Source organism: Lampris incognitus, chromosome 1, assembly GCF_029633865.1.
Source record: "Lampris incognitus isolate fLamInc1 chromosome 1, fLamInc1.hap2, whole genome shotgun sequence".
In the NCBI taxonomy this organism is placed as follows: Eukaryota; Metazoa; Chordata; class Actinopteri; order Lampriformes; family Lampridae; genus Lampris; species Lampris incognitus.
The window spans coordinates 152,452,630-152,480,318 of NC_079211.1; the positions used below are offsets into that span (position 1 = coordinate 152,452,630).

The 27,689-nt window shown below is 47.1% G+C and overlaps 1 protein-coding gene across 1 annotated transcript in view; it reads left to right on the plus strand.

Annotated features, from left to right (window-relative positions):
* Positions 1-27,415, plus strand: part of LOC130112909 (cell division cycle protein 20 homolog B-like) — a 36,235-nt gene extending 8,820 nt beyond the window's left edge. The window contains 9 exon segments of the mRNA XM_056280435.1: positions 6,905-7,010; positions 9,414-9,533; positions 16,091-16,314; positions 16,477-16,571; positions 20,987-21,215; positions 22,254-22,379; positions 24,368-24,491; positions 24,789-24,896; positions 27,318-27,415. Of these exon segments, the coding sequence (XP_056136410.1) occupies positions 6,905-7,010; positions 9,414-9,533; positions 16,091-16,314; positions 16,477-16,571; positions 20,987-21,215; positions 22,254-22,379; positions 24,368-24,491; positions 24,789-24,896; positions 27,318-27,415 (1,230 nt within the window).
* The last annotated feature ends 274 nt before the right edge of the window (positions 27,416-27,689 follow it).

Here is a 27,689-nt window from a genome sequence, read left to right on the forward strand (position 1 = left end):
AGATATATGTAACAAAACAGAATATGTATTCAGTAACTTTCAGATATATGTAACAAAACAGAATATGTGTTCAGTAACTTTCAGATATATGTAACAAAACAGAATATGTATTCAGTAACTTTCAGATATACGTAACAAAACAGAATTCTTATGAAGTAACTTTCAGATATATGTAACAAAACAGAATATGTATTCAGTAACTTTCAGATATATGTAACAAAACAGAATATGTGTTCAGTAACTTTCAGATATATGTAACAAAACAGAATATGTATTCAGTAACTTTCAGATATATGTAACAAAACAGAATATGTATTCAGTAACTTTCAGATATATGTAACAAAACAGAATATGTATTCAGTAACTTTCAGATATATGTAACAAAACAGAATATGTATTCAGTAACTTTCAGATATATGTAACAACACAGAATATGTATTCAGTAACTTTCAGATATATGTAACAAAACAGAATATGTATTCAGTAACTTTCAGATATATGTAACAAAACAGAATATGTATTCAGTAACTTTCAGATATATGTAACAAAACAGAATATGTATTCAGTAACTTTCAGATATATGTAACAAAACAGAGTTCTTATGCAGTAACTTTCAGATATATGTAACAAAACAGAATATGTATTCAGTAACTTTCAGATATATGTAACAAAACAGAATATGTATTCAGTAACTTTCAGATATATGTAACAACACAGAATATGTATTCAGTAACTTTCAAATATATGTAACAACACAGAATATGTATTCAGTAACTTTCAGATATATGTAACAAAACAGAGTTCTTATGCAGTAACTTTCAGATATATGTAACAAAACAGAATATGTATTCAGTAACTTTCAGATATATGTAACAACACAGAATATGTATTCAGTAACTTTCAGATATATGTAACAACACAGAATATGTATTCAGTAACTTTCAGATATATGTAACAAAACAGAATATGTATTCAGTAACTTTCAGATATATGTAACAAAACAGAATATGTATTCAGTAACTTTCAGATATATGTAACAAAACAGAATATGTATTCAGTAACTTTCAGATATATGTAACAAAACAGAATATGTATTCAGTAACTTTCAGATATATGTAACAAAACAGAATATGTATTCAGTAACTTTCAGATATATGTAACAAAACAGAATATGTATTCAGTAACTTTCAGATATATGTAACAAAACAGAATATGTATTCAGTAACTTTCAGATATATGTAACAAAACAGAATATGTATTCAGTAACTTTCAGATATATGTAACAAAACAGAATATGTATTCAGTAACTTTCAGATATATGTAACAACACAGAATATGTATTCAGTAACTTTCAGATATATGTAACAAAACAGAATATGTATTCAGTAACTTTCAGATATATGTAACAAAACAGAATATGTATTCAGTAACTTTCAGATATATGTAACAAAACAGAATATGTATTCAGTAACTTTCAGATATATGTAACAACACAGAATATGTATTCAGTAACTTTCAGATATATGTAACAAAACAGAATATGTATTCAGTAACTTTCAGATATATGTAACAACAGAATTTTTATGCAGTAACTTTTAACAATGCAAACGGGAGCGAGATCTCTTATTAAAACACAATAAATGACACTTGTGAAACAGAGGTAATTAGAGAAAAAGGTCCTGTTACCCTTTATAGTTTAGGTAGATAAAGGTCTCAGTCACATTTGAGTAAAATAATCCTATTTCTATAAATGTCATAGGATCTTTTTTAAAGATGTTTTATTTTCACGGACCCCTTGCAATGACACCAAGGACCACTAGGGGTCCGCTGACCCCCGGTTGAGAACCACTGGGCTAGTGTAACGGCCACGGACCCGCCCGTGGTGCGGGGGACCCGGGTGGGTCCCGGCTGAATTGGCTGCCTCGGCGTGAGAAGCGGCATGGTGAGCAGACAGTTGCCCTGACGTGTTTATTTGAGGTTGTTGTAGTAAAGTCCTGGTTACTGCGTTCGTTCAGCCGTTAACAAGATTAGAAAGGAACAAATAAATACGCGGTTGAAACATACTTTACTTGAAATATACCAGGGTAAATTAATTTCTAATTAAAAAACGTAGTGCCCTTTCTCCCCTATTTTTCCCACTTGTCTCCCCAACTGTATCTGGCCAATTACCCCGCTCTTTCTGAGCCGTCCCGGCCGCTGCTCCACCCCCTCTCCGCCCCGACAGACCAGAGGAGGCGCTAGCGCGGCGACCAGGACAAACACCCACATCCGGCTTCCCACCCGCAGACACGGCCAGTTGTGTCTGTAGGGACGCCCGACCAAGCCGGAGGTAACACGGGGATTCGAACCGGCGACCCCCTGTTGGTAGGCAACAGAACAGACTGCTACGCTAGCGGGCGCCCTTTACGCAAGGTTTAATTGAAACATGAGCGTAACGGGTCACATGACCAGAGTTTAGTTAAGGGCGCAGCCGTTGCATTATGGGCCGGTTCGAGTCCCCGTGTTACCTCCGGCTTGGTCGGGCGTCCCCACAGACACATCCGGCCCACATACCACGTGGAGTCATGGCACTTAGGGGGGTCCGCTCCTGTTTGCCAGATCTGGGCCAGAACCAAGCCATAGCAATGCAGCATGTGCCACATATTTGCCAAAGGTGGCCATATTTGTTTTGTGATATTTGGGCCATATTCACCATTTACCACACGGGGCGCTGCAGGGTCACATCCATTTGGTCAGGACCAGAAGAAGGCCACCAGTGCCGCATCACTGCCTGAAGTGGCCCACATCCGGACGCGGTCTGGGTGTACATGGCTGTGGTAATAAGAACAACACTATCCTGACAGCAACTCAATACCATGCCAAGTGGCTGAGATGGTCGAGAGGAGTGAGGGCTTTGCTGGACTGGACCAGGAGCTGATTAGGACCAGGAGCTGATTAGGACCAGGAGCTGATTAGGAGCAGGAGCTGATTAGGAGCAGGAGCTGATTAGGACCAGGAGCTGATTAGGACCAGGAGCTGATTAGGACCAGGAGCTGATTAGAAAACAGCCAGGAGAAGAACAACGTGCGTCGGATGGTTCACGGCACACTTGTTCATGTTCAGATTGGACAAATGAGCTGGTGTTGTTGTGACCAGCTGCTAGTATCTCCCCTTCATGATGGCAGCTGTACCCTCACCGCCGAGGTGGAGAGGCCGTGGCTCGGTGTTCTGTGGGACCTCTCTGGCCCAACAGGTTTCCTTCATCGCACCACGTTAAAAGCAAAGACGCCTCCTGGAGTCAGACCAGATCAGAAGAGAACGGGGACTGTGTCTTGACACCCACACACGACTGCTATGCATGTAAGGAACCCAGCCTGCTCGTTTCTCAGGCTCACGCTGTTTATCCACCGACACTATATCGGCGACGTGCAGGCAGTGTAGCGGCCCAGTCCGTTACCTAGCAACACGGGGATCGCCAGTTGGAGTCACCAGCCGCTTCTTTTCACCTGACAGTCAGGCGATTCACCAGGGGGACGTAGCGCGTGGGAGGATCACGCTATTCTTCCCAGTCCCCCCCCCCGAACAGGAGTCCCGACCGACCAGTGGAGGCGCTAGTGCAGCGACCAGCACACATACCCACATCCGGCTTCCCACCCGCAGACACGGCCAGTTGTGTCTGTAGGGATGCCCGACCAAGCCGGAGGTAACACGGGGATTCGAACCGGCGATCTCCGTGTTGGTAGGCAATGGAATAGACCAGCAGGCTACCCGGACGCTCCCAGGCTGACTGTTTTCTGTCCTGTCCATTCTGGATGAAGACTAAAACTAAGTTCCAGTGGTTTTTATAGTCGAGATTTGATCAACAAACATTTAAAGCCTGTCTGTAAAATCACCACAGGCAACGAACCCCACTGCCTAGTCACGTGGGTCCGAGAGCTCGTATGAAAAGAGAGATTATAATACAGATTATAATAAAGACAGATTATAATAGAGATTATAATAGAGATTACAATAAAGACAGATTATAATAAAAGAGAGGTCGTATTAAAAGAGATATTATAATAAAAGAGAGATTATAATAAAGAGAGATTATAATAAAGAGAGATTATAATAAAGAGAGATTATAATAAAAGATAGGTCGTATTAAAAGAGAGATTATAATAAAGAGAGATTATAATCAAGAGAGGTCGTATTAAAAAAGAGATTATAATAAAAGAGAGATCGTATTAAAAGAGATATTATAATAAAAAGAAATTACAATAAAAAGAGATTATAATAAGAGGGATTATAATAAAAGAGGTCGTATTAAAAGAGAGATTATAATAAAGAGAGATTATAATCAACAGAGATTATAATCAAGAGAGGTCGTATTAAAAGAGAGATTATAATAAAAGAGAGGTCGTATTAAGAGAGATTATAATAAAGAGAGATTATAATAAAAGAGAGGTCGTATTAAAAGAGATATTATAATAAAAAGAGATTATAATAAAAGAGAGATTACAATAAAAGAGAGTTTATAATAAAGAGAGAATATAATAAAAGAGAGGTCGTATTAAAAGAGATATTATAATAAAAAGAGATTATAATAAAAGAGAGATAATAATAAAAGACAGATTATAATAAAAGAGAGTTTATAATAGAGAGATTATAATAAAAAGAGATTATAATAAAGAAAGATTATAATAAACGAGAGTTTATAATAAAGAGAGATTATAATAAAAGCGAGTTTACAATAAAGAGAGATTATAATAAAGAGAGATTATAATAAAGAGAGATTATAATAAAAGCGAGTTTATAATAAAGAGAGATTATAATAGAGAGATTATAATAAAAAGATTATAATAAAGAGCGATTATAATAGAGATTATAATGAAAGACAGATTATAATAAAAGAGAGTTTATAATAGAGAGATTATAATAAAAGAGAGTTTATAATAAAAGACAGATTATAATAAAAGAGAGATTATAATAGAGATTATAATAAAAGCGAGTTTATAATAAAGAGAGATTATAATAAAGAGATTATAATAAAAGAGAGATAATAATAAAAGACAGATTACAATAAAAGAGAGTTTATAATGAAGAGTTTATAATAAAGAGACATTATAATAAAAAGAGATTATAATAAAAGAGAGATTATAATAAAGAGAGATTATAATAAAGAGACATTATAATAAAAAGAGATTATAATAAAAGAGAGATTATAATAAAGAGAGATTATAATAAAGAGAGATTATAATAAAAGAGAGGTCGTATTAAAAGAGAGATTATAATAAAGAGAGATTATAATAAAGAGAGATTATAATAAAAGAGAGGTCGTATTAAAAGAGAGATTATAATAAAGAGAGATTATAATAAAGAGAGATTATAATAAAAGAGAGGTCGTATTAAAAGAGCTATTATAATAAAAAGAGATTATAATAAAGATAGATTATAATAAAAGAGAGGTCGTATTAAAAGAGCTATTATAACAAAAAGAGATTATAATAAAAGAGATTATAATAAAAGAGAAGTCGTATTAAAAGATAGATTATAATAAAGAGAGTTTATAATCAACAGAGATTATAATCAAGAGAGGTCGTATTAAAAAAGAGATTATAATAAAAGAGAGGTCGTATTAAAAGAGAGGTTATAATTGTTCTGGCCCTGCCAGTCGTGAGTTAAATTGTCTAAATTTGTATTACTTGCCAACTGTTGAGGAGAGTGTTGACCAGTGTAAAGGGCGTCACGACATGCAAACTTGGCATGAAATCTTGGGTCATTGTAACTATGAAGATGTAGACAAGTTACAAGGTGTAGTGAAAGGTGTGGAGATAAAAGGAAGGGCAGTCAGACCAGATCAGTTATGTGAAGATGTAGACAAGTTACAAGGTGTAGTGAAAGGTGCGGAGATAAAAGGAAGGGCAGTCAGACCAGATCAGTTATGTGAAGTGTGTACACAGGGCAGATTCACCCAGACGAGAACTAGGGAGCCAGACAGAAAGGCTAAGAACCCCTTAGAACTAGTCCACACTGACTAAGCCGGTCCCATGCCAACACTGAGCACAGAAGGGTACAGATATGCACAGTCTTTTACAGGCGACTACTCAGGTACCGTGCTGCTGTATTTCCTAAGGTCCAAGAGTGATCCAGTGCAAGCCACAGAAAGGTTCTTAGCAGACATAGCACCTTACGGAGGAGTCAAGTGTATCCGTTCAGATAACGGCACCGAGTTTACAAGCCGAGACTTCCAGGCACCGTTCACCAAGAATAGGATTAGACACGAGACGTCTGCACCCTATTCACCCCACCAAAGTGGCACAGCAGAGAGAGGTCGGCGAACTCTCCATGATATGAGCAGATGCTTACTGATAGAAAGCCAGTTACCAGATAAGCTATGTTATGCTACACTATGCAGACAGCAGCTTATGGGAGGAACAGGTGCTACAGCAGGCGCACAAAGAAAACGCCATACGAGCTGTTCACAGGTAAGAAACCAAACACATCCAAACTGCAGACATTTGGATCAATCTGTTTTGCTTACAGGTAAGAGAAAGGGAAGATAGACTCTAGGGGCGAGAAAGGTGTTTTCATTGGCTACGATAAAAACAGCCCAGCTTATCTAGTGTACTATCCAGACACAGAGAGGGCCCAAAAGCACAGGTTGGTGAAGTTGACAACCAAGATAGCCGAAGAAAAGGAAACACAAACACCTGAGTCACCGGGTCAGGGTGTGCAGAGTGGAGTTTCTGGGACTTTACCTGAACAGACTGAACGGACACAGCCGGGCAAAGTCACCGAGACTGTAACCAGAAGGAACCCACCGCGAACCAAGAGGAGACCAGCCCACCTACAGGAACTCGAGACTGAGGATACAGAGGACAAACTGCAAACAGGTGTGGACTCTTGTTATAGAGCAGTATGCGGCGTTCCTCAAACCTACCAGGACGCCATGGCGTCAACCAAACCAAGGCAGTGGAAAAATGCCATGAACGAGGAGACGCGATCACTGGAGGAGAACGAGAGCTTCAGCCTCACCCAGCTGCCACCAGGTAAACTGGCGGGGGGGGGGTGGATGGGTCTACACACTCAAGTGTGACATGGATGGATCTGATAAGACCAGGCGAGATTCGTAGCAAAAGGCTACAGTCAGAAACCAGGAAGTGACTACGAGGAGACAACCTCACCCACAGCTGATGTAATGACGAAGCCAGCCGCCAAGCTAAAGCTAAAGAGGTTTGCTCAAGGCACGTTTGGCACTTAGAGGTGCGAAGAGTGTGTTCTCATTGTCAAGGTAAAGAGGAAGCCTCATTTGTTGTTGTTGTTTTGTTTTCCAGGTAATCCAACGAGCTAAGAGCAAGTGGGGGTGTTAAGTGTTATTATTTGATGGCGCCCATACTCATTGTATTACGGTCCATTCGGATGTGACGTCGCCACGTTCTCTGTGCGCGACCGCGTGCGTCGTAAGAGTCGCTAGTAGAGAGCTAAGACCTGCAGTATTTGCCTGAATAGATGTGCCTGACGTCAAAGGCTAAAGAGAAAACAGGAGTCAAGCTTTGCTTATCCTCCATACGCAAGGAGGAGATCGCGGCCCATCCCAACGCTTATAAGAAACGGGAGAGATCGCAGTAAAGAGAGATTATAACAAAGGGTCCTGTAGGGGGCGTAATGTCGGCCCCAGCCCAACGCTTATAAGAAAGGAGAGATCGCAGTAAAGAGAGATTATAACAAAGCGTCCTGTAGGGGGCGTAATGTCGGCCGCAAGGCTGCAACGCTTATAAGAAAGGAGAGATCGCAGTAAAGAGAGATTCTAACAAAGCGTCCTGTAGGGGGCGTAATGTCGGCCCCAGCCCAACGCTTATAAGAAAGGAGAGATCGCAGTAAAGAGAGATTATAACAAAGCGTCCTGTAGGGGGCGTAATGTCGGCCGCAAGGCTGCAACGCTTATCCAGAACTTGCTCAGATGAGAACCATCTGAATAAGCCCTTACCTGTGTGTGTGTGTGTGTGTGTGTGTGTGTGTGTGTGTGTGTGTGTGTGTGTGTGTGCAACACTAATGTCATGTCAGCTCTCAAACCTGTTCACAGTTTAATGCAACCTGCACGCGCGTGTGTGGCGCGTGTGTGGCGCGTGTGTGGCGCCGCAGAGCAGAATGAAACCCATGAAACAGCCTTGCTCTGAGGCAGCGGTACGTTGTGTTGCAGGACTGGGTGTGGACAGACGCAGCAAGAATACATGATGGGAATACACACAAGAGCGGTAGGGTATATGGACCTGTCCTGTCTTTCACACACACACACACACACACACACACACACACACACACACACACACACACACACACACACACACACGCATGCGTGAAGTCCCAAACCTCTGATAAGACTTCAAGTCAGCCTGTTGAAAACACGTCTTTCTGACGTCAGTATCCCCGCGCTGACTCACTGATCGGCACGCCTACACATATGACGTCACACCAGCGACAAGGAAGGCGTGGTTTTAAACGTGTGCCCGTGTTTGTGAATGAGAGACTGGGTATTTAACGTCGATTGCGGCACATTTAGCGCCAAATTCGTGCCGCAAATGCAAAAGACTGATTATCAGTGCTGAATAGGAAAATTGTTTGAATTTGCATGTGAACCCACGGTCCTAAAACCCTTATTTGACATGTTTATATATATATATGTATATATATATGTGTGTGTGTATAAATATATATAATTAGCAGCTGATGAGTGCGCGACGCAAGAAGCAAGCTTGGACGGCTGCGTATTGAACGTTTTTTATCCTACCTCTGTCTTGATATTCTGATCCTCATCTGTGGAGCACTTTCATCAACACCACTGACGGGCTCCGATAAAAAACCCGATATATAGATATATAGAGGTTTTAATCGATATATCTATATAGTGACGTGGTTAAATCATGGATTTCTTAGCCAACCGCTCGGAGTTAACAAGTCGAGCTGCTCCTAACAGACACAAGTTGGTAGTGGTGTCAGCTTGATCCTTCCCTTATTTATCCATCTGCCTCCTCTTTACCCTCGTGGTGGCAAATAGCAGCTTGTTAATACAACTTCTCTCATAACCTCCCCATTACCTTCCACCACATGCCCGCTATCTGCAACACATATGTCGTTTTTAACATGTTCAGTATCCCACAACATAACCAAAACAGAGACCCCTCAGTTGCATCGTGGGTATATATGTGTATATATGTGTGTGTGTGTGTGTGTATATATATACATATAAAATCAGTGATTGTGCATGATCACTTTTTATTTCTTTGATGGGATCACTGACATGACTTTACAGGCTGACCTATGTAAAGAGAGGCCCAGGGCGACTTGACACACGTGTGTCTGGCGTGTCGCCACAATCCGGGTTTACCGTGCGAGTTGTGTTCATGGATGTGACGCTCCTCTCCTCTGCTTGTCACGTGATCGTGTTTTTGCAGACGTTGACGACAAGCTGAGTGGCGATCTTCAGCCATTTGCCGTCCTGAACGGGGCTTCCGTGGACCCACAGAGCAAGGCACTTCTGAAGATGGCTGCACCCTCGCTGCTGAACGACTACTGTAAGACAACAGTGATCAAACACAACATCATCCACAAAAAAGCCCCTGAACAGCCCCATCGGCGTTAGAGAGCGCCAGTCATTTCTGCTTGCTAGCTTCCAAGGGGCTGTGTGCAGTGTGTGATGCTGCAGAGCTGCAGAGCTGCAGAGCTGCTCAGCTAATCAGCTCGCCAGTGATGTGAATAAAGACCACACACAAAGCAAGGCAGAACTGCTGGCAGACAGGAAGGCAGACGACATCTAGCACGTTATGGGTTGTAAATGCAGAAATCTCAGATGAGTGTGTGTGTGTGTGTCTGTGTGTGTGTGTGTGTGTGTGGAGGGGGAGGGAGTCTGAATGTAATTGACTTTGACTCCAGCTCCTCAACTCATATACTCAAGTCTTATTATGGTTCAGGAAAAGCTCAGATATTCCACATAACCCTTTAAATAGAGAGGCCTCTGCTACACTCGGGTTTTACACAATCTGTCAGAATAAAGCCTCACACACACACACACACACACACACACACACACACACACACTCACATGCACGTGTGTAGTTCACTCAGTTATTCACTGGGCATCCGGAGGATGTGTGCGTTGCATGCGTGCACGGGTCTGTTTCTTCAGGTTGCACTGCTGCATCTTAGACCCCCCCCCCCGGTTCAGTGATGGTCATACATCTGTGGACCTTACAATGCTGGGATTGCCACCATTCCCCAATCCTCTCAGGGCGGCACGGTGGCGCAGTGGTTAGCGCGGTCGCCTCACAGCAAGAAGGTCCTGGGTTCGAGCCCCGGGGTGGTCCTACCTTGGGGGTCGTCCTGTGTGTGGAGTTTGCATGTTCTCCCCGTGTCTGCGTGGGTTTCCTCCCACAGTCCAAAGACATGTAGGTCAGGTGACTCGGCCGTACTACATTGTTCCTAGGTGTGAGTGTGGGGGGGGGGGGCCTGTGATGGACTGGTGGCCTGTCCAGGGTGTCTCCCCGCCTGCCGCCCAATGACTGCTGGGATAGGCTCCAACATTCCCGTGACCCTGAGAGCAGGAGAAGTGGTTTGGATGATGGATGAGTGCACCAATCCTCTGTGAATAGAACACCACAACGGTCTTGCTAAAAACGGAAAGGTTTTTCCTTTGCCTTTTAAAAAAGTTCCATGTTCAGACGACATCGTTTTGAATACGATCCGCATGCACACGGATCCGCAAAGAACGACTGAAGACGCTGTAGTGTGCATGCCAGGCCAGCAGTTGGCGGTGGAACTTTGTAGTAGAGAGCTCTCCCGCTGGACCCCAATAACACCACGCGCCTGCGCACAGACGCTTTCTTCTCAGAACGGCGAGTAAACAAGCAGGCGATGGCGGGTGTTTTCCCACCACCGGCTTGTTCTCCCAGGTCTTGTCCAAAAGCGTCTCTTGTGTAAAGACGTGAATGAATAACGGAGACAGTATCGTAGGCGAACACTCGAATAACGAGCCCTGGGTTTATTCCTAAAACACCTTGCAATGTAACTAGTGCCCCCTACCGGGGCTTCCAAAGATAACGCTAGCCAGCTATCACCACATCCCCCTTTCTTTGAAACAACAAAACAACATAACTTGTCGGGATGTAGGCTACAGCTAAACATAGGCTACTTTAATGTTTAACATGAACCAACAGGGGGTGTAAGAAACACACTAGCTATCAGGGCCAGGGTGGACTACCTGACCCTGAATCGGAGGGTCTCTGGGATTATTCTGCCCATGGGAGTAGCCTCCGTGTTAAGCTAGATTAGTCTCATAGTCTTGTAGGTGTATCGGGGGACCCTGCACCCTCTCAGGGTACCGGCGGGGGGCAGGTGGGGTGAGGCTGTCTCATGGTGAGTAGGAGGCAGCAGGTTGTCCACTGGATGGGGTAGGACAGGATCAGTGGAGCCACCCCCATCTGACTGTGTGACGATGAGATCCCGGTGGTTTCTCCTCACTATGCAGCCCCCCGCTTCAACATAATAAGACTGTAGCGTGTCAGGCTCTCATTGTACAGTCTCTCGCTGTACAGCACCTTTTTATTTAGAGTCCCGCACCCAGACACAGTCACCTGAGCTGAGTGCTGGCAGCACTTTGGCTCTGTGACAAGTATCAAAGTGAGCTTTCTCTTTCAGCTTTGACTGCTGGTCTTGTCCCTTGGAGGCTGAGAGATCAGGCCAGCCTGGCTGGAGGACTGAAGGGTGGGCAGAGTCGCTGTCCTTGGAGGAGTTCGGATGAGCTATATCCACCAGCGAGGGGCGTGGAGCAGTAGGCCAGGAGTGCTCGGTATGGGTCAGATGATTGCTTGAAGAGTTGCTTCACAGTTTGAACGGCCCTCTCTGCCACGCCGTTACTTTGTGAGTAGAGTGGGCTAGAGGTCACTTGAGGGAAGTCCCAGGCCCTTGAGAAAAGACGAAAGGTGTCAGAGGACAACGGTGGTACATTTTCTGTGACCACTGTAAGTGGAATTCTGTTGCGTGAGAACCATGACTTCATGCGTTCCACAACTGCCGATGAGGTGGTGGACTGCAGCTTGGTGACCTCAATGAACTGCGAGAAGTAATTGAACATGACGAGGTAGGTGGAGTCATGTAGATGACAGAGGTCAGCCCAGGGACTGTCAGGAGTGTTTCCACGGAGGAGGGGCTCAGGGGGTTGCAGTTTGTTCTGGGTGCATATTTGGCACTTTTCCACAGCCTCCTGTAGTTGTCTACTGAGTCCTGGCCACCAGACAGAGCACTTGGCCCTCTCTCTGCATTTGGAGATGCCTTGGTGGCCTGTGTGGATTTTGTTCAGTATGTCCGTCTGCATTGAAGCAAGGATAACCAATCTGGTGCCCTTAAGCAGTAGGCCCTGGGCTATGGCGGGGTCACCTGAGACAGCCCAATAAGCCTTGAGTGCATTGTCATGCTTGACATCGTCCGGCCACCCTTCCTGACAGTAATGAGCCACCTGTCTGAGCAACTTGTCAGCCTGTTGAGCCTGTTTGAGGTCAATGAGCCACTTTTCTGTGATAGGGAGTAAGGAGATCACAGAATGCACAAAACCCTCGACAAGCTACTTTTCTACAGGGGCCTTCGAAACCTGAATGGCATGCACCGGTGCTCTAGATAGCACATCTGCTGTGGCCAGGCTCTTTCCAGGCACGTGTGAGATGGAGAAATGGAATCGCATGAGTCTCATTTGAAACCGCAGGATGCGGGGTGATAGTTCATCGAGGTGTTTGGTCCCTAGGAGGGCGAGGAGGGGTTTATGATCTGTTTCAACCTGAAAAGTCATGCCAAGCAGGAAGTCATTGAAATGCTCGCACGCCCACGTTATAGCCAGAGCCTCCTTTTCAATCTGCACATAGCGCCGTTCTGTGGTCGTCAGAGCCCGTGAAACGTACGCTACGGGGCGCCAGTCTGTGTCTCGGCGCCGTTGAAGGAGGACCGCCCCCAGACCATAGGAGGACGCATCTGCCGAGACCTTGGTCTCATTACTGGAGTCATACAAGGCTAGGCCAGGTGGGGTCGACAGCTCATTCTTTATATCCGTAAAGGCTTGGCACTGCTGTGGGCTCCAGTACCAAGAGGTGTCTTTGTTCAGGAGGTCCCCGAGTGGCTTCGATTTTTCCGTGAGGTTTGGGAGGTATTTCCCCAGGTGTGTCACAAGGCCAATGAAATGTCGGACTTCTGTTACGTTTCTCGGCTCTGCCATGTGGGTGAGGGCCCTGACCTTGTCGGACGCCCTCTCCATCAATGACCTGGCCCAGGAACTTCACCTGCCTCTTTGAGAACTCACATTTTGTGTTGAGTGCGAGTCCTGACTGATGGAGGCGCTCGAGCACTGCCATGAGACGTGTATCATGTTGGGCCTGTGTAGCCCCAAATACAAGGACATCATCCATGTGGCATAGAGCCCCTTCCAGACCCAGACCCTCTAGGAGTTGGGACATGCACCGTTGGAAGTGCTCCGGGGCCGAACTGATTCCAAAAGGCAATCTGCGGAAGCAGAAGCGGCCAAATGGAGTGATGAAAGTCGTCAGGAGCATAGATTCCACAGACAGTGGGATTTCCCAAAATCCTGATTGCGCGTCGAGCTTTGTGAAGATTTTAGCGTCCTTCAGCTGGCCCAGCGTGGATTCAACACAGGGGAGGATGTGGAGTTCTCGGTGGCCGTTTTCATTTAACTTGGTGAGATCTATGCAGATCCTCAACCGGCCATCCGCCTTGGGCACAACCACCATCCCTGCACACCAAGCTGTGGGCTTTTCCACTCGTGAGATGATGCCCAACTTTTCCATCCGGGTAAGTTCATCCTTCACTCAAAACATGAGAGGGAGAGAAACGCATCTGGGCGTGGAGAGAGTGTAGGGTGTTGCATCTGGTCTGAGGGCTACGTGATAATCGCCCTCAAGCCTGCCGAGACCGTCAAACAGGGTGGGGAAGCGCTGTTTCACTTCTTGTTCTAGGCTGCAGGAGGTAGTGACTGAGTTTAGGTCTGCTCTTGTCACCAGGCTTACAGCTAAAATGGCGGGGCAGCCAAGTAAGGCCGTTCTGAGGCCACGGATGACGTACACATTCTGCTGTGTGGACTTCTCACCTGTCATTAAGGTGGCTGAAAACCTCCCCCGTACGTCCGGTGGGGACCGACCTAGTCCCTGGATCACCTTATTAGTCTTTTCCAGTGGGGGAGCTGCATGCAGGTCAGGGTATAGGCATTCTGGAATCCCAGTCACGTCAGCCCCCATGTCGACTTTGAACTCTGCGCTGCAGCCACACAGGCTGATATGGGTTACCCATGGCTGCCCCTGACCATCATCTAATGAGCCAAGGAATGCAATTTCCATGTCTTACTCTCGTAACACTTCTGCCACTGCTGTATTAGACCGACAGACAGTTGCAAAATGCCCTCTCTTTTGGCAGTTCTTGCAAGTGGCATCTTAGCTGGACATGCCTGTCTACTGTGGGAACTCCTGCCACACCAGCTACAGTTCTTGTGTTGCATTTGTGGTCTTGCTGTGGTAGGGGGGCGGGACATTTGGCCGGTGGAGTGTCTGGTTGTATTTTTCCTGATAGCAACTGCCTCCACTGACTGCTCTGAGTGTGTTTCACCTTGAAGGAGGCATATCTGTGAATAAACGTTGAGTGCAGATGAACTGGTTGAACTGTACCTGCATTATGGAGCCTGCATACAGACATACTGACATTGTGTTCCTGGTTTTGGAAAAGTTGGATGTCGTCTAACATTATCGTGAAGCGTTTATCAGTCTGGTGGTCGTCTGATGTGTGTTCAATGGTCTCGGGGCCAAATGTCATGCGATAACGTCCAGTGCCACCATTCAACTAAGCTCAGGAAAGGCTCCAGTAGTGAGATGGCACAAGTCAGGAGTTGGAGTGAGTCAGAGTGAGAGTTTCCGTTTCTCTGTGTGAGAGTCAGGATGATTCAGACGCTCGGCTTTCCGAGTTCATACTCAGTGCAAAGGCAACACGTGTGGAGAATTCCTGTCTGTTGTCCAGGGGGCAAACTGGGAAGCCCTGCTTAAAGAGGTGTTGTCAGAAACCGGCGTTAGTTCAGGAAATCTGCCCCTGCATAGCACATGTTACCTGGAGGTTAGCATCAACACTCGCGCCTCATTCCTGCTGCGCCTGAACTCTGGAAGTAGCTCTCCAGTCCCTCCCGGCGGGGGAGGGACTATGTTCTTATTCTATTTGTCTTTTTGTACTTTGTATTTTCATTGTATTTTATATTCGCTGCAGTGGGGTCAGGAGTGGCACGGTGAGGCCGAGAGGTCACCCGGAGGGAGCTGGCATGCTGAAGCGCGGGATAACCAGACTCACTAGCCCTTGGCTAAGGGCTCGGACCCTTTAGTCGACCGGTTAACGTAGTCGCCCGTGGTGCGGGGGACAAGAGTTCGTGTTCCGGCTGTGGCGGTACCCGGGCTGCCCCCCGAATTCGCTACATTGGTAGCAAATTCAGGGGGCAGCCCGATATAAAGGGGTGCAGATGTAGAGGACAGGAAACGATTGTTGCTGTTTGGTTTTGTTTTTGTTTTAAATGTATTTCTGAATTTTCCCTTCTCCAATTTAGTGGCCAATCGCTCCCTATTCTAGTTCAAACACCACCCTCGTACTGCAGGCGTTCTCCAACTGCATCTCTCCGGCCGGCAGTCTCCAAGGAGACGCCTCCCCACCTCCGTGACAAGGCGACTCCAGGCCGAACCACTGCCCCCCCCCACCACACACACACCCAGAAACGCAGTCATGTGACGAACACAAGCCGACTCCGCCCCCCTCCCGAAGACAGCGCTGCCAATTATCGCTGCTTCATCGAGTCCGGCCATAGTCGGATCTGACGAGACCGGGACGCGAACCCCGGACCCCAGTGGGCAACTGCATCGACAGAGTTCCTGTTTGTTTTTATTTGAATCATATTTCTCCCCGCCTGCCGCCCAGTGACTGCTGGGATAGGCTCCAGTGTCCCGCGGCCTCGAGAGCAGGAGAAGTGGTTGGGATAGTGATCACTGAATTGGCCTGTGCAGGAAGTGTGCTATATAAATATATAAATAAACTTGCTTGCTTGCCTTCACAGACACGAGGCTGCTGGACTGCAGTAGTGATGGGATGGTGGCCTTGGCCCTGGGCCCCTCGGTTTACCTGTGGGACTCGGAAAAACAGTCTCTAAGTGGACGTCTGCACCCAAAGCCGCCTCATCACAGACAGCAGGCCATCTCGTCTGTCTGCTGGAGCAGAGACGGCAGGCGTCTCAGTGTCGGCACCAGACGAGGAGACATACAGGTGCAGTAAGACCCACATGTAGGGCCCGTTAGTCCACATGTGGCTGAGGATCAAGTGTTTTCGTCTCTGTGATTCATATCTGAGTTGTGAAACTAGTCGGGCATTTGGGGCCCCTGCGCTGGGTGGGATTGCAGACAGATTCACGGCTGTGACTAATGTCTTCCTGTTTGACTCTGCAAGCTGTGGGACGTGGAGCGCCAGAGCACAGTGGGCTGCTTGCAGTCCCATCTGTCTGTGGTGAGAGCGCTTTCCTGGAAACAGCACTTACTGAGCAGGTGTGTGTCTGTGTGTGTGTCTGTGTGTGTGTCTGTGTGTGTGTCTGTGTGTCTTCACATGTCTGAGTAATTGACAGAGAGATGTCAAAAGGAAAACATGAGTTTGGCTGCATCATTATGAGAACTAACATTGTCACATATCAGATCTATTTAGACATACTATATTTAGACGAATGAAGGCTACGAAAGGCTCTGCTGGACTCCTACATGCAGAGGATGATGCCATTAACTAAACAAATGCTTTAACTGATAAGTCCAAACGTTTCACTCACCGTTGATGAAGTAGAATGTACTCTGGTTATTCGGCACACGGCCCACCCCGGGTCTTTCTCCAGGACTTGTCCTGGATCAGGCTTCTGTAATGCTGAGGCAGGGCTGTACACATGTTAGCTGACCTGATGTATTAAGGACTAAATAAGCCTGTCTCAGATTTATAACAAGGATACAGAGAGGTGTAGACGTGGAGGACAGTGATGGAGGTGTCCATGTATAAGGGATATAAAGGGTGCAGACGTGGAGGACAGTGATGGAGGTGTCCATGTATAAAGGATATAAAGGGGTGTAGATGTGGAGGACAGTGATGGAGGTGTCCATGTATAAGGGATATAAAGGGGTGTAGAGGTGGAGGACAGTGATGGAGGTGTCCATGTATAAGGGATATAAAGGGGTGTAGAGGTGGAGGACAGTGATGGAGGTGTCCAGGTATAAGGGATATAAAGGGTGCAGACGTGGAGGACAGTGATGGAGGTGTCCATGTATAAAGGATATAAAGGGGTGTAGACGTGGAGGACAGTGATGGAGGTGTCCATGTATAAAGGATATAAAGGGGTGTAGACGTGGAGGACAGTGATGGAGGTGTCCATGTATAAGGGATATAAAGGGTGCAGACGTGGAGGACAGTGATGGAGGTGTCCATGTATAAGGGATATAAAGGGTGCAGACGTGGAGGACAGTGATGGAGGTGCCCATGTATAAAGGATATAAAGGGGTGTAGAGGTGGAGGACAGTGATGGAGGTGTCCATGTATAAGGGATATAAAGGGGTGTAGAGGTGGAGGACAGTGATGGAGGTGTCCAGGTATAAGGGATATAAAGGGGTGTAGAGGTGGAGGACAGTGATGGAGGTGCCCATGTATAAAGGATATAAAGGGGTGTAGAGGTGGAGGACAGTGATGGAGGTGTCCATGTATAAGGGATATAAAGGGGTGTAGAGGTGGAGGACAGTGATGGAGGTGTCCAGGTATAAGGGATATAAAGGGGTGTAGAGGTGGAGGACAGTGATGGAGGTGCCCATGTATAAAGGATATAAAGGGGTGTAGATGTGGAGGACAGTGATGGAGGTGTCCAGGTATAAGGGATATAAAGGGTGTAGACGTGGAGGACAGTGATGGAGGTGTCCATGTATAAGGGATATAAAGGGTGCAGACGTGGAGGACAGTGATGGAGGTGCCCATGTATAAAGGATATAAAGGGGTGTAGATGTGGAGGACAGTGATGGAGGTGTCCATGTATAAGGGATATAAAGGGGTGTAGAGGTGGAGGACAGTGATGGAGGTGTCCATGTATAAAGGATATAAAGGGGTGTAGAGGTGGAGGACAGTGGTGGAGGTGTCCATGTATAAGGGATATAAAGGGGTGTAGAGGTGGAGGACAGTGATGGAGGTGCCCATGTATAAAGGATATAAAGGGGTGTAGAGGTGGAGGACAGTGATGGAGGTGTCCATGTATAAAGGATATAAAGGGGTGTAGAGGTGGAGGACAGTGGTGGAGGTGTCCATGTATAAAGGATATAAAGGGGTGTAGAGGTGGAGGACAGTGATGGAGGTGCCCATGTATAAAGGATATAAAGGGGTGTAGAGGTGGAGGACAGTGATGGAGGTGTCCATGTATAAAGGATATAAAGGGGTGTAGAGGTGGAGGACAGTGATGGAGGTGTCCATGTATAAAGGATATAAAGGGGTGTAGAGGTGGAGGACAGTGATGGAGGTGCCCATGTATAAAGGATATAAAGGGTGTAGATGTGGAGGACAGTGATGGAGGTGTCCAGGTATAAGGGATATAAAGGGGTGTAGAGGTGGAGGACAGTGATGGAGGTGTCCAGGTATAAGGGATATAAAGGGGTGTAGAGGTGGAGGACAGTGATGGAGGTGTCCAGGTATAAGGGATATAAAGGGGTGTAGAGGTGGAGGACAGTGATGGAGGTGCCCATGTATAAAGGATATAAAGGGGTGTAGATGTGGAGGACAGTGATGGAGGTGTCCAGGTATAAGGGATATAAAGGGTGTAGACGTGGAGGACAGTGATGGAGGTGTCCATGTATAAGGGATATAAAGGGTGCAGACGTGGAGGACAGTGATGGAGGTGCCCATGTATAAAGGATATAAAGGGGTGTAGATGTGGAGGACAGTGATGGAGGTGTCCATGTATAAGGGATATAAAGGGGTGTAGAGGTGGAGGACAGTGATGGAGGTGTCCATGTATAAAGGATATAAAGGGGTGTAGAGGTGGAGGACAGTGGTGGAGGTGTCCATGTATAAGGGATATAAAGGGGTGTAGAGGTGGAGGACAGTGATGGAGGTGCCCATGTATAAAGGATATAAAGGGGTGTAGAGGTGGAGGACAGTGATGGAGGTGTCCATGTATAAAGGATATAAAGGGGTGTAGAGGTGGAGGACAGTGGTGGAGGTGTCCATGTATAAAGGATATAAAGGGGTGTAGAGGTGGAGGACAGTGATGGAGGTGCCCATGTATAAAGGATATAAAGGGGTGTAGAGGTGGAGGACAGTGATGGAGGTGTCCATGTATAAAGGATATAAAGGGGTGTAGAGGTGGAGGACAGTGATGGAGGTGTCCATGTATAAAGGATATAAAGGGGTGTAGAGGTGGAGGACAGTGATGGAGGTGCCCATGTATAAAGGATATAAAGGGTGTAGATGTGGAGGACAGTGATGGAGGTGTCCAGGTATAAGGGATATAAAGGGGTGTAGAGGTGGAGGACAGTGATGGAGGTGTCCAGGTATAAGGGATATAAAGGGGTGTAGAGGTGGAGGACAGTGATGGAGGTGTCCAGGTATAAGGGATATAAAGGGGTGTAGAGGTGGAGGACAGTGATGGAGGTGTCCATGTATAAAGGATATAAAGGGTGTAGATGTGGAGGACAGTGATGGAGGTGGTGGGTGTGGCTCAGACCGAAGGTGGCAGTGTTGTAGGGGAACGTCTCGTCCCAGCTTCTGTCCGGTGTGCTCAGACTTCGCTTGGCCAACAGCGGCCCGTCCTCCTCCTACTCACCTTGAGCTGCGCTGCTGTGACGCGCTCCTATGTCACATGGTTCCCCCCGTCTTTGAGAAACCGTCCTCCACCAACCCCCCCCCCCCCACGGGTGGTCAGCACAAGCAGCTAATTACCACCTATAGTGACGTGTTGAGCTACGTCCTCGCGGTCCTCCATAATTATGCTACGTCACTTCCCCTGTAACAATAAGCTTCTCCTTCCATTAGCTGTCGTGAGAAGGAATATTAATAAAAGCAAAGTGTAATGTCACATAGCGGTCATAACGTCCACGCTGGCTGACTTGCTAACTTGTGGCTAACGTTAAGTTAGCTCCTATGACGTCATTCATAGGTAAACACACTGCCAGTAGCAATCTTAGTTACTACACTAGACGGCGAAACAACACAAACTCACTGACTACATATTCTATTGTTCTCACGTCGTTTTAAAAACCCACAATGCACAGAGGCGAAAAGTATCTGTGGCATACCTCCTGCCGCCGGTAGGGGCGCTAATTTAGGAAACGCTGCCGTGGGTGGTATTAGAGGACAAACGACCTATGTGGTGGTATCATGGTTGGAGGTTTTGTTTTGTTGTTTGGTCTTTGATGACTTCCTATGACGTCGGCAGTTTGGCAGATCATAACGTGTGTTTCACCCTGGAAAAGAGAGAGATAGCCTAGTTTGTTATTCTTATTTTGGGTTTCTGGTCGAATTTACCAGGGCAATCAGTTTCCCCACCCGAGCAAAAAACCCCAACGTGTATTCAGCACAAAAAATGAAACCAAACTCCTCCCTGTTTGAAGCAGCTGTGTAGATACTATCCAGACAGCGGACACATCCGGCCCTCATCTGGACCACCTCTGGCCCAGTTGTCAGGTGTCACATGGTGTCACATGGGCCCGAAATGGCTGATACCACACGTGACATCTGGCCCATTAGGTGTATCTGCTGCTGAGTTTTGGCAGCCACTCTGGGCCACAAAAACCCGGAAGTGTGGTCCACATCTGAGCCAAATGTTCATTGCTACGTGGATAATACTACAAATTGTCTATAGTAGATGGTGTGGTTACAGAGTGATGACATCATCCCTGTATTAACCTCCCCCTCCCCCTCCCCCTCCACACACACACACACACCATGGTAGCGGCTCTATCCTGGGACATATACATCACCATGACCCACGGGCTCCTGCTCCTCTGGTTGGCATGGCGATGCAGAAGGCCGGCGTGTGCTCTCTGGAGTGGTCGCTGGCAGAGGACCGGCTGGCCAGCGGCTCCACCGACGGCCTCCTCAGCGTCTGGGATGCTGATGTCGCGGTGCCCTCGGGGACACGCCAGCCCATCACCACGATGAGACAACCCAGCGCCGTTAAGGTTCGTTATCCCTCCCGCCGCCGTCTTCAGCCGTGGGCCGTCGTGCGCTCAGAGTACGTGGGTTTTAACTGCAGGCTCCCCCTCACATAACTTTAAAGAGACACTGTAAATTCTTTTTAATTAATTCATGAAGATGTGGAGCATGTACACAATAAATTGAGACCTGTGGTGCTTTGATACACCACTTAATTCCACTGCTATCACCAGTGGCGGGTGGTGCTAAAATATTTTGGGGTGTCGCAATTTAGCTTGGGGCAGCACTCCTGACAGCTGCTTTAGTGTCCACACAGGCACAGTTGTTAAGAAGGACCATGTAGCCTATAGATGTTATCGGGGTTGGTAGAAGGTGGATGACTGACAGTTGAGACGAGGTGTGGTGGTGGGTGTGAACATGATTGACAGCCACGAGAATTGTCCAATCACATTAGATCAAAACACATTAAAACAAAACCAATTCACTGCCAATAGAAGTGGGCGTGTCTGGGGCAGCACAGAACTGTCAAGTCAAGTCAGTTGTATTTGTACAGCCCGATACCACAAATGGCTAATTTGCCTCAAGGGGCTTTAGAGCAACACAACATCCTGTCCTGAGGCCTTCACATCGGATAAGGAACACCGCCCTAAGCTGATGTAAGGTGTCTCAGTGTGGGAAGGGCTTGCTGAGGATGACCATGATGGATTTGGGGCCGACCCGTTAGACAGCCCTCTCCCACACATGAGGGAACATCTTCTGGAAGATGGTCTTCATCAATCCAGCAGAGCTCAGGGACTTGTACAATCTACGGCGAGGAGCACTGAAGCTGTTGTGGAGGCTCACGGTGGCCCAAGACCTTACCAAGACGGTTTATGTTGGGCTCCCCTTTCATGTGGTACCCGTCTGAGTGTGGCTGCCATGGAAAACACTGGAAACCTGCAAAGCTGTCCGCTGGATTTCCACTCCTCTTCTCCAACTATCCACCCGCTGACAATCATATGCTGCCAGTGTGTACTAAGTGTGTGTGTGTGTGTGTGTGTGTGTGTGTGTGTGTGTGTGTCTAGGCAATGGGTTGGTGTCCATGGCAGAGACATCTGATTGCAACAGGCGGAGGCTGGGAGGACGGAGCAGTAAGGGTTTGGGACGCGCTGGCGGGGGCCTGCGTTGACTCCGCCCCCACACATTCACAGGTGTTTGTTTCTTACGTCACGATGGGACGATGGCGAACATGATGAATGTAAATCCTGTTGGTTTAGGATTTGCCTATTCTGATACTGGACACTTCTTGGTCATGTTCTGCTGGGCTTTATGTGACCCGCTGAGTCACATCCATTAGCCTCGACTCACAGAACGATGATCCAACAATTCACTCAAAAGTTCAATGTTTGTAATGAGGGCGGCATGGGGGCAAGCGCGGTCGCCTCACAGCGAGAAGGTCCTGGGTTCGAGCCCCGGGGTCGTCCAGCCTTGGGGGTCGTCCCGGGTCGTCCTCTGTGTGGAGTTGGCATGTTCTGCCCGTGTCTGCGTGGGTTTCCTCCGTGGGCTCCGGTTTCCTCCCACAGTCCAAAGACCTGTAGGTCAGGTGACCCAAAGACATGTAGGTCTGGTGACCCAAAGACCTGTAGGTCAGGTGACCCAAAGACCTGTAGGTCAGGTGACCCAAAGACCTGTAGGTCAGGTGACCCAAAGACATGTAGGTCTGGTGACCCAAAGACATGTAGGTCTGGTGACCCAAAGACCTGTAGGTCAGGTGACTCAAAGACCTGTAGGTCTGGTGAACCAAAGACCTGTAGGTCTGGTGACTCAAAGACCTGTAGGTCAGGTGACCCAAAGACATGTAGGTCAGGTGACCCAAAGACCTGTAGGTCTGGTGACCCAAAGACATGTAGGTCTGGTGACCCAAAGACATGTAGGTCAGGTGACCCAAAGACCTGTAGGTCAGGTGACCCAAAGACCTGTAGGTCAGGTGACCCAAAGACCTGTAGGTCAGGTGACCCAAAGACCTGTAGGTCAGGTGACCCAAAGACATGTAGGTCAGGTGACCCAAAGACCTGTAGGTCTGGTGACCCAAAGACCTGTAGGTCAGGTGACCCAAAGACATGTAGGTCAGGTGACCCAAAGACCTGTAGGTCAGGTGACCCAAAGACATGTAGGTCAGGTGACCCAAAGACATGTAGGTCAGGTGACCCAAAGACCTGTAGGTCTGGTGACCCAAAGACATGTAGGTCAGGTGAACCAAAGACATGTAGGTCAGGTGACCCAAAGACCTGTAGGTCAGGTGACCCAAAGACATGTAGGTCAGGTGAACCAAAGACCTGTAGGTCAGGTGACCCAAACACATGTAGGTCAGGTGAACCAAAGACCTGTAGGTCTGGTGACCCAAAGACCTGTAGGTCAGGTGACTCAAAGACCTGTAGGTCAGGTGACCCAAAGACATGTAGGTCAGGTGACCCAAAGACCTGTAGGTCAGGTGACCCAAAGACCTGTAGGTCAGGTGACCCAAAGACCTGTAGGTCAGGTGACCCAAAGACATGTAGGTCAGGTGAACCAAAGACCTGTAGGTCTGGTGACCCAAAGACATGTAGGTCAGGTGACTCAAAGACATGTAGGTCAGGTGACCCAAAGACCTGTAGGTCAGGTGACCCAAAGACATGTAGGTCAGGTGAACCAAAGACCTGTAGGTCAGGTGACCCAAACACATGTAGGTCAGGTGAACCAAAGACCTGTAGGTCTGGTGACCCAAAGACCTGTAGGTCTGGTGACTCAAAGACATGTAGGTCAGGTGACCCAAAGACATGTAGGTCAGGTGACCCAAAGACCTGTAGGTCAGGTGACCCAAAGACATGTAGGTCAGGTGAACCGGCCGTACTAACTTGTCCCTAGGTGTGTGTGTGTGTGTGTGTGTGTGTGTGTGTGTGTTGGCCCAGCAGCCTGTCCAGGGTGTCTTGCTGCCCAGTGACTGCTGGGATATAGACTCCAGCATCTCCCCGACCCTGAGAGCAGGATGAGCGGTTCGGATGATATGTATATATATATATATATATATATATATATATATATATATATGTGTGTGTGTGTGTGTGTGTGTGTGTATGACGGATGGACGGATGTTTGTAACGACTGATGGTAAACTAAAGGCGGTGTTGTTGAAGTCAGCACATAACAACTCATCTTGCAGATCTGTTCTCTGCTGTGGGCTGAGAAGAAAAGGCTGCTGGTCACCGGTCACGGACCCCCCCACCACCAAATGACCTGCTGGGATTGGGAGACCCCCTCCCTCCGCCACCGACACCAGCTAATGGGTGAGAGACACACACACGTCCATGAGTCCTTCACAGCAACGTCATAAGGTGAGGTCTGTGGGAGCTTCGTGAAGCAGCGTCCGGCTGGGGGACCACGGTAGACCATGTTACACGTCCTCGAGGCAGAAGAAGATCCGGTACCTTCCTGCAGAACGTCCCCTGTCCTGCCCGGTTCTGGCTGTGAGTCCTTCAGACTACCTCCTGGCTGCTGGAGACCGGCCAGGAGCAGAGCTGCTGCACGAGGTGCTTCGTACCCGATGCTCTCCATCTCCCTTACCCCCCCCCCCCCATGTGTAGCAACGCTGCTGTCCACAAGTCCACCTGAGGTCCTCGTGGACGCTGTTCGTGACCAACACCTCACAAGCTCCTACAACAAGGCCACGGCTGTTGTCCTCTTTCAGTGTGGTATTGTGTAAATTGTGTAATCACATCATTGCACGTTGTGCGTCTTGGGAGAGAGGTCCTCCTCTGGTGCTCTGCCTCAGCCTTCTTCCTATGTTTTCTCCCTGTTGGGGTTTAGGGAGGTGTTCCTTACCCGATGAGAGGGTCTAAGGACAGGAGGCTGTGTTGCTGTAAAGCCCCCTGAGGCACACGTGTGGTATTGGGCCACACAAATAGAATTGACTTGACGAATGTGGCGCATGTTGTGTATCGAGGTTTATTTCCCCCTCCGGCTGAGGCACTAGCAAGTTATTTCTGTTGATTCATCAGCCAGTCACTCCTGGTGCAAACGAAACCAAGCCCGACACAAAACAAGAACCCACAAAAGCCAACGTTTTGCTTATGAGCCGGCAGGTTGTCGTGAGAACTTCTGTATTGTCACGCCACATCCACCTGCACATCCAAAATACACACACACACACACACACACACACACACACACAGATAGATAAGTACACACACATACATACATACACACACACACACACACACACGCATACATACATACATACACACACACACACACACACACACACAGATAGATAAGTACACACACACATACATACATACACACACACACACACACACACACACGCATGCATGCATACACACACACATACATATACATACATGCATGCACACACATACATGCATACACACACACACACACACACACACACTATACACGCATAACGTACATATGTAAATACATATACGTATGTACAAGTACTTTTGTTCTTGTCCTGTGCTTGTTTTCAAGAAGTAACACAAATACAGTGTGTTATATCCTCCAGGCGTATATTTATTATCATTACTGTGGATGACAGTATAATGTAAGGTAATTATTAATGTATATATTTTCACCTTTTCTTGTCATTTCAGCTTTGTATCAACTTTTTCTTTTTTTCTTTTACCCTCATGTGCATGATAATGTTGGTTTGTCGCTGTGTATTACCTTGTTGGTTGTCTAAAAATAAGGCGTCCGGGTGGCGCAGCGGTCTATTCCCTTGCCTACCGATACGGAGGTCGCCGGTTCGAATCCCCGCGTTACCTCCGGCTTGGTCGGGCGTCCCTACAGACACAATTGGCTGTGTCTGCAGGTGGGAAGCCAGATGTGGGTATGTGTCCTGGTCACTACACTAGCGCCTCCTCTGGTTACTCGGGGCAGCTGTTTGGGGGGGGGGGGAGGAATAGCGTGATCCTCCCACGCGCTACGTCCCCCTGGTGAAACTCCTCACTGTCAGGTGAAAAGAAGCGGCTGGTGACTCCACATGTATGGGAGGAGGCATGTGGTAGTCTGCAGCCCTCCCTGGATCAGCAGAGGGGGTGGAGCAGAGACCGGGACGGCTCGGAAGAGTGGGTGGAGCAGAGATCAGGACGGCTCGGAAGAGTGGGGTAATTGGCCGAGTACAATTGGAGAGAAAAATGGGGAAGATTCTCAAAAAAATCAAAACCAAGAACAGTAATTTAAAAAAGAAGAAAGTACAACATACATGTGGTGCCAAGGTTAGCAAACCAAGACAAATAAAACCAGCCGTTTGTTGTTGCTGGCACACGCAGCTCATCAGTAAGAGCAAGTCAGGCCGTTAGGAAACATGGAGGTCCATCTAATCAATGTGCACTTATACTGCAATACTAATACTAATACTGCCCAGCCAATGAATACCTTGGCAAAGCCTGGGCTGCGTTTTCACTGTGAACTCCTGAGGTGTTCCATATAGAATACCTTATTACATATGGAATACCATAAGGTGTTCCATATAGAATACCTTATTACATATAGAATACCATAAATCGTTCCACATAGAATACCTTATTCCATACCGAATACCATAAGATATTCCATAAGGTGTTCCATATAGAATACCTTATTCCATATGGAAAACCTTTAAGTGTTCCATATAGAATACCTTATTCCATATAGAATACCACAAGATGTTCCATATGGAATACCATAAGGTGTGTCATATGGAATACCATAATGTGTTCCATATAGAATACCTTATTCCATATAGAATACCATAAGGAGTGTCATATGGAATACCATAAGGTGTTCCATATAGAATACCTTATTCCATATAGAATAACATAGTGTTCCATATAGAATACCTTATTCCATATAGAATACCACAAGGTGTTCCATATAGAATACCATAAGGTGTTCCATATAGAATACCATATTCCATATGGAATACCATAAGGTGTTCCATATAGAATACCATAAGGTGTTCCATATAGAATACCTTATTCCATATAGAATAGCACAAGGTGTGTCATATGGAATACCATAAGGTGTTCCATATAGAGAAGTTATGGTCTGCTGTGTATCAGGTGCAGATATGAGCTAAATGTCACGCTGCGTTCTTATTGTTTTCATTTCCCCAGGTCACTCGAACCGGGTCCTGCACTTGGCCCCGAGTCCCTGCGGTACCAAGCTGGTCTCTGCAGGAGCCGACCACTGCGTTCACATCTGGGCCGCGTAGACGTCACGTGCCTCGTCAGCAGGAAGTCTTCAACAGGGCCTTTTTTCTCCATCTTTAGATCTGTTTTGAGCCACAGGGAAAAGCGCTGCATCTTATCCAACAGCGACTCTTGAATGTGAGAGACAACCATTGATGACGTTGTTCCTCTTCACGTAGAAACAAAGCGAGATGGGAGCAGCTTTACGTCGTACGGGGTCCGGCACGCGCCGCACGCGCGCTGTATGCAGCTTGTCGTCCGCGTGACCTCCCGGACCCGTGCAAGTGTAGTGGGACA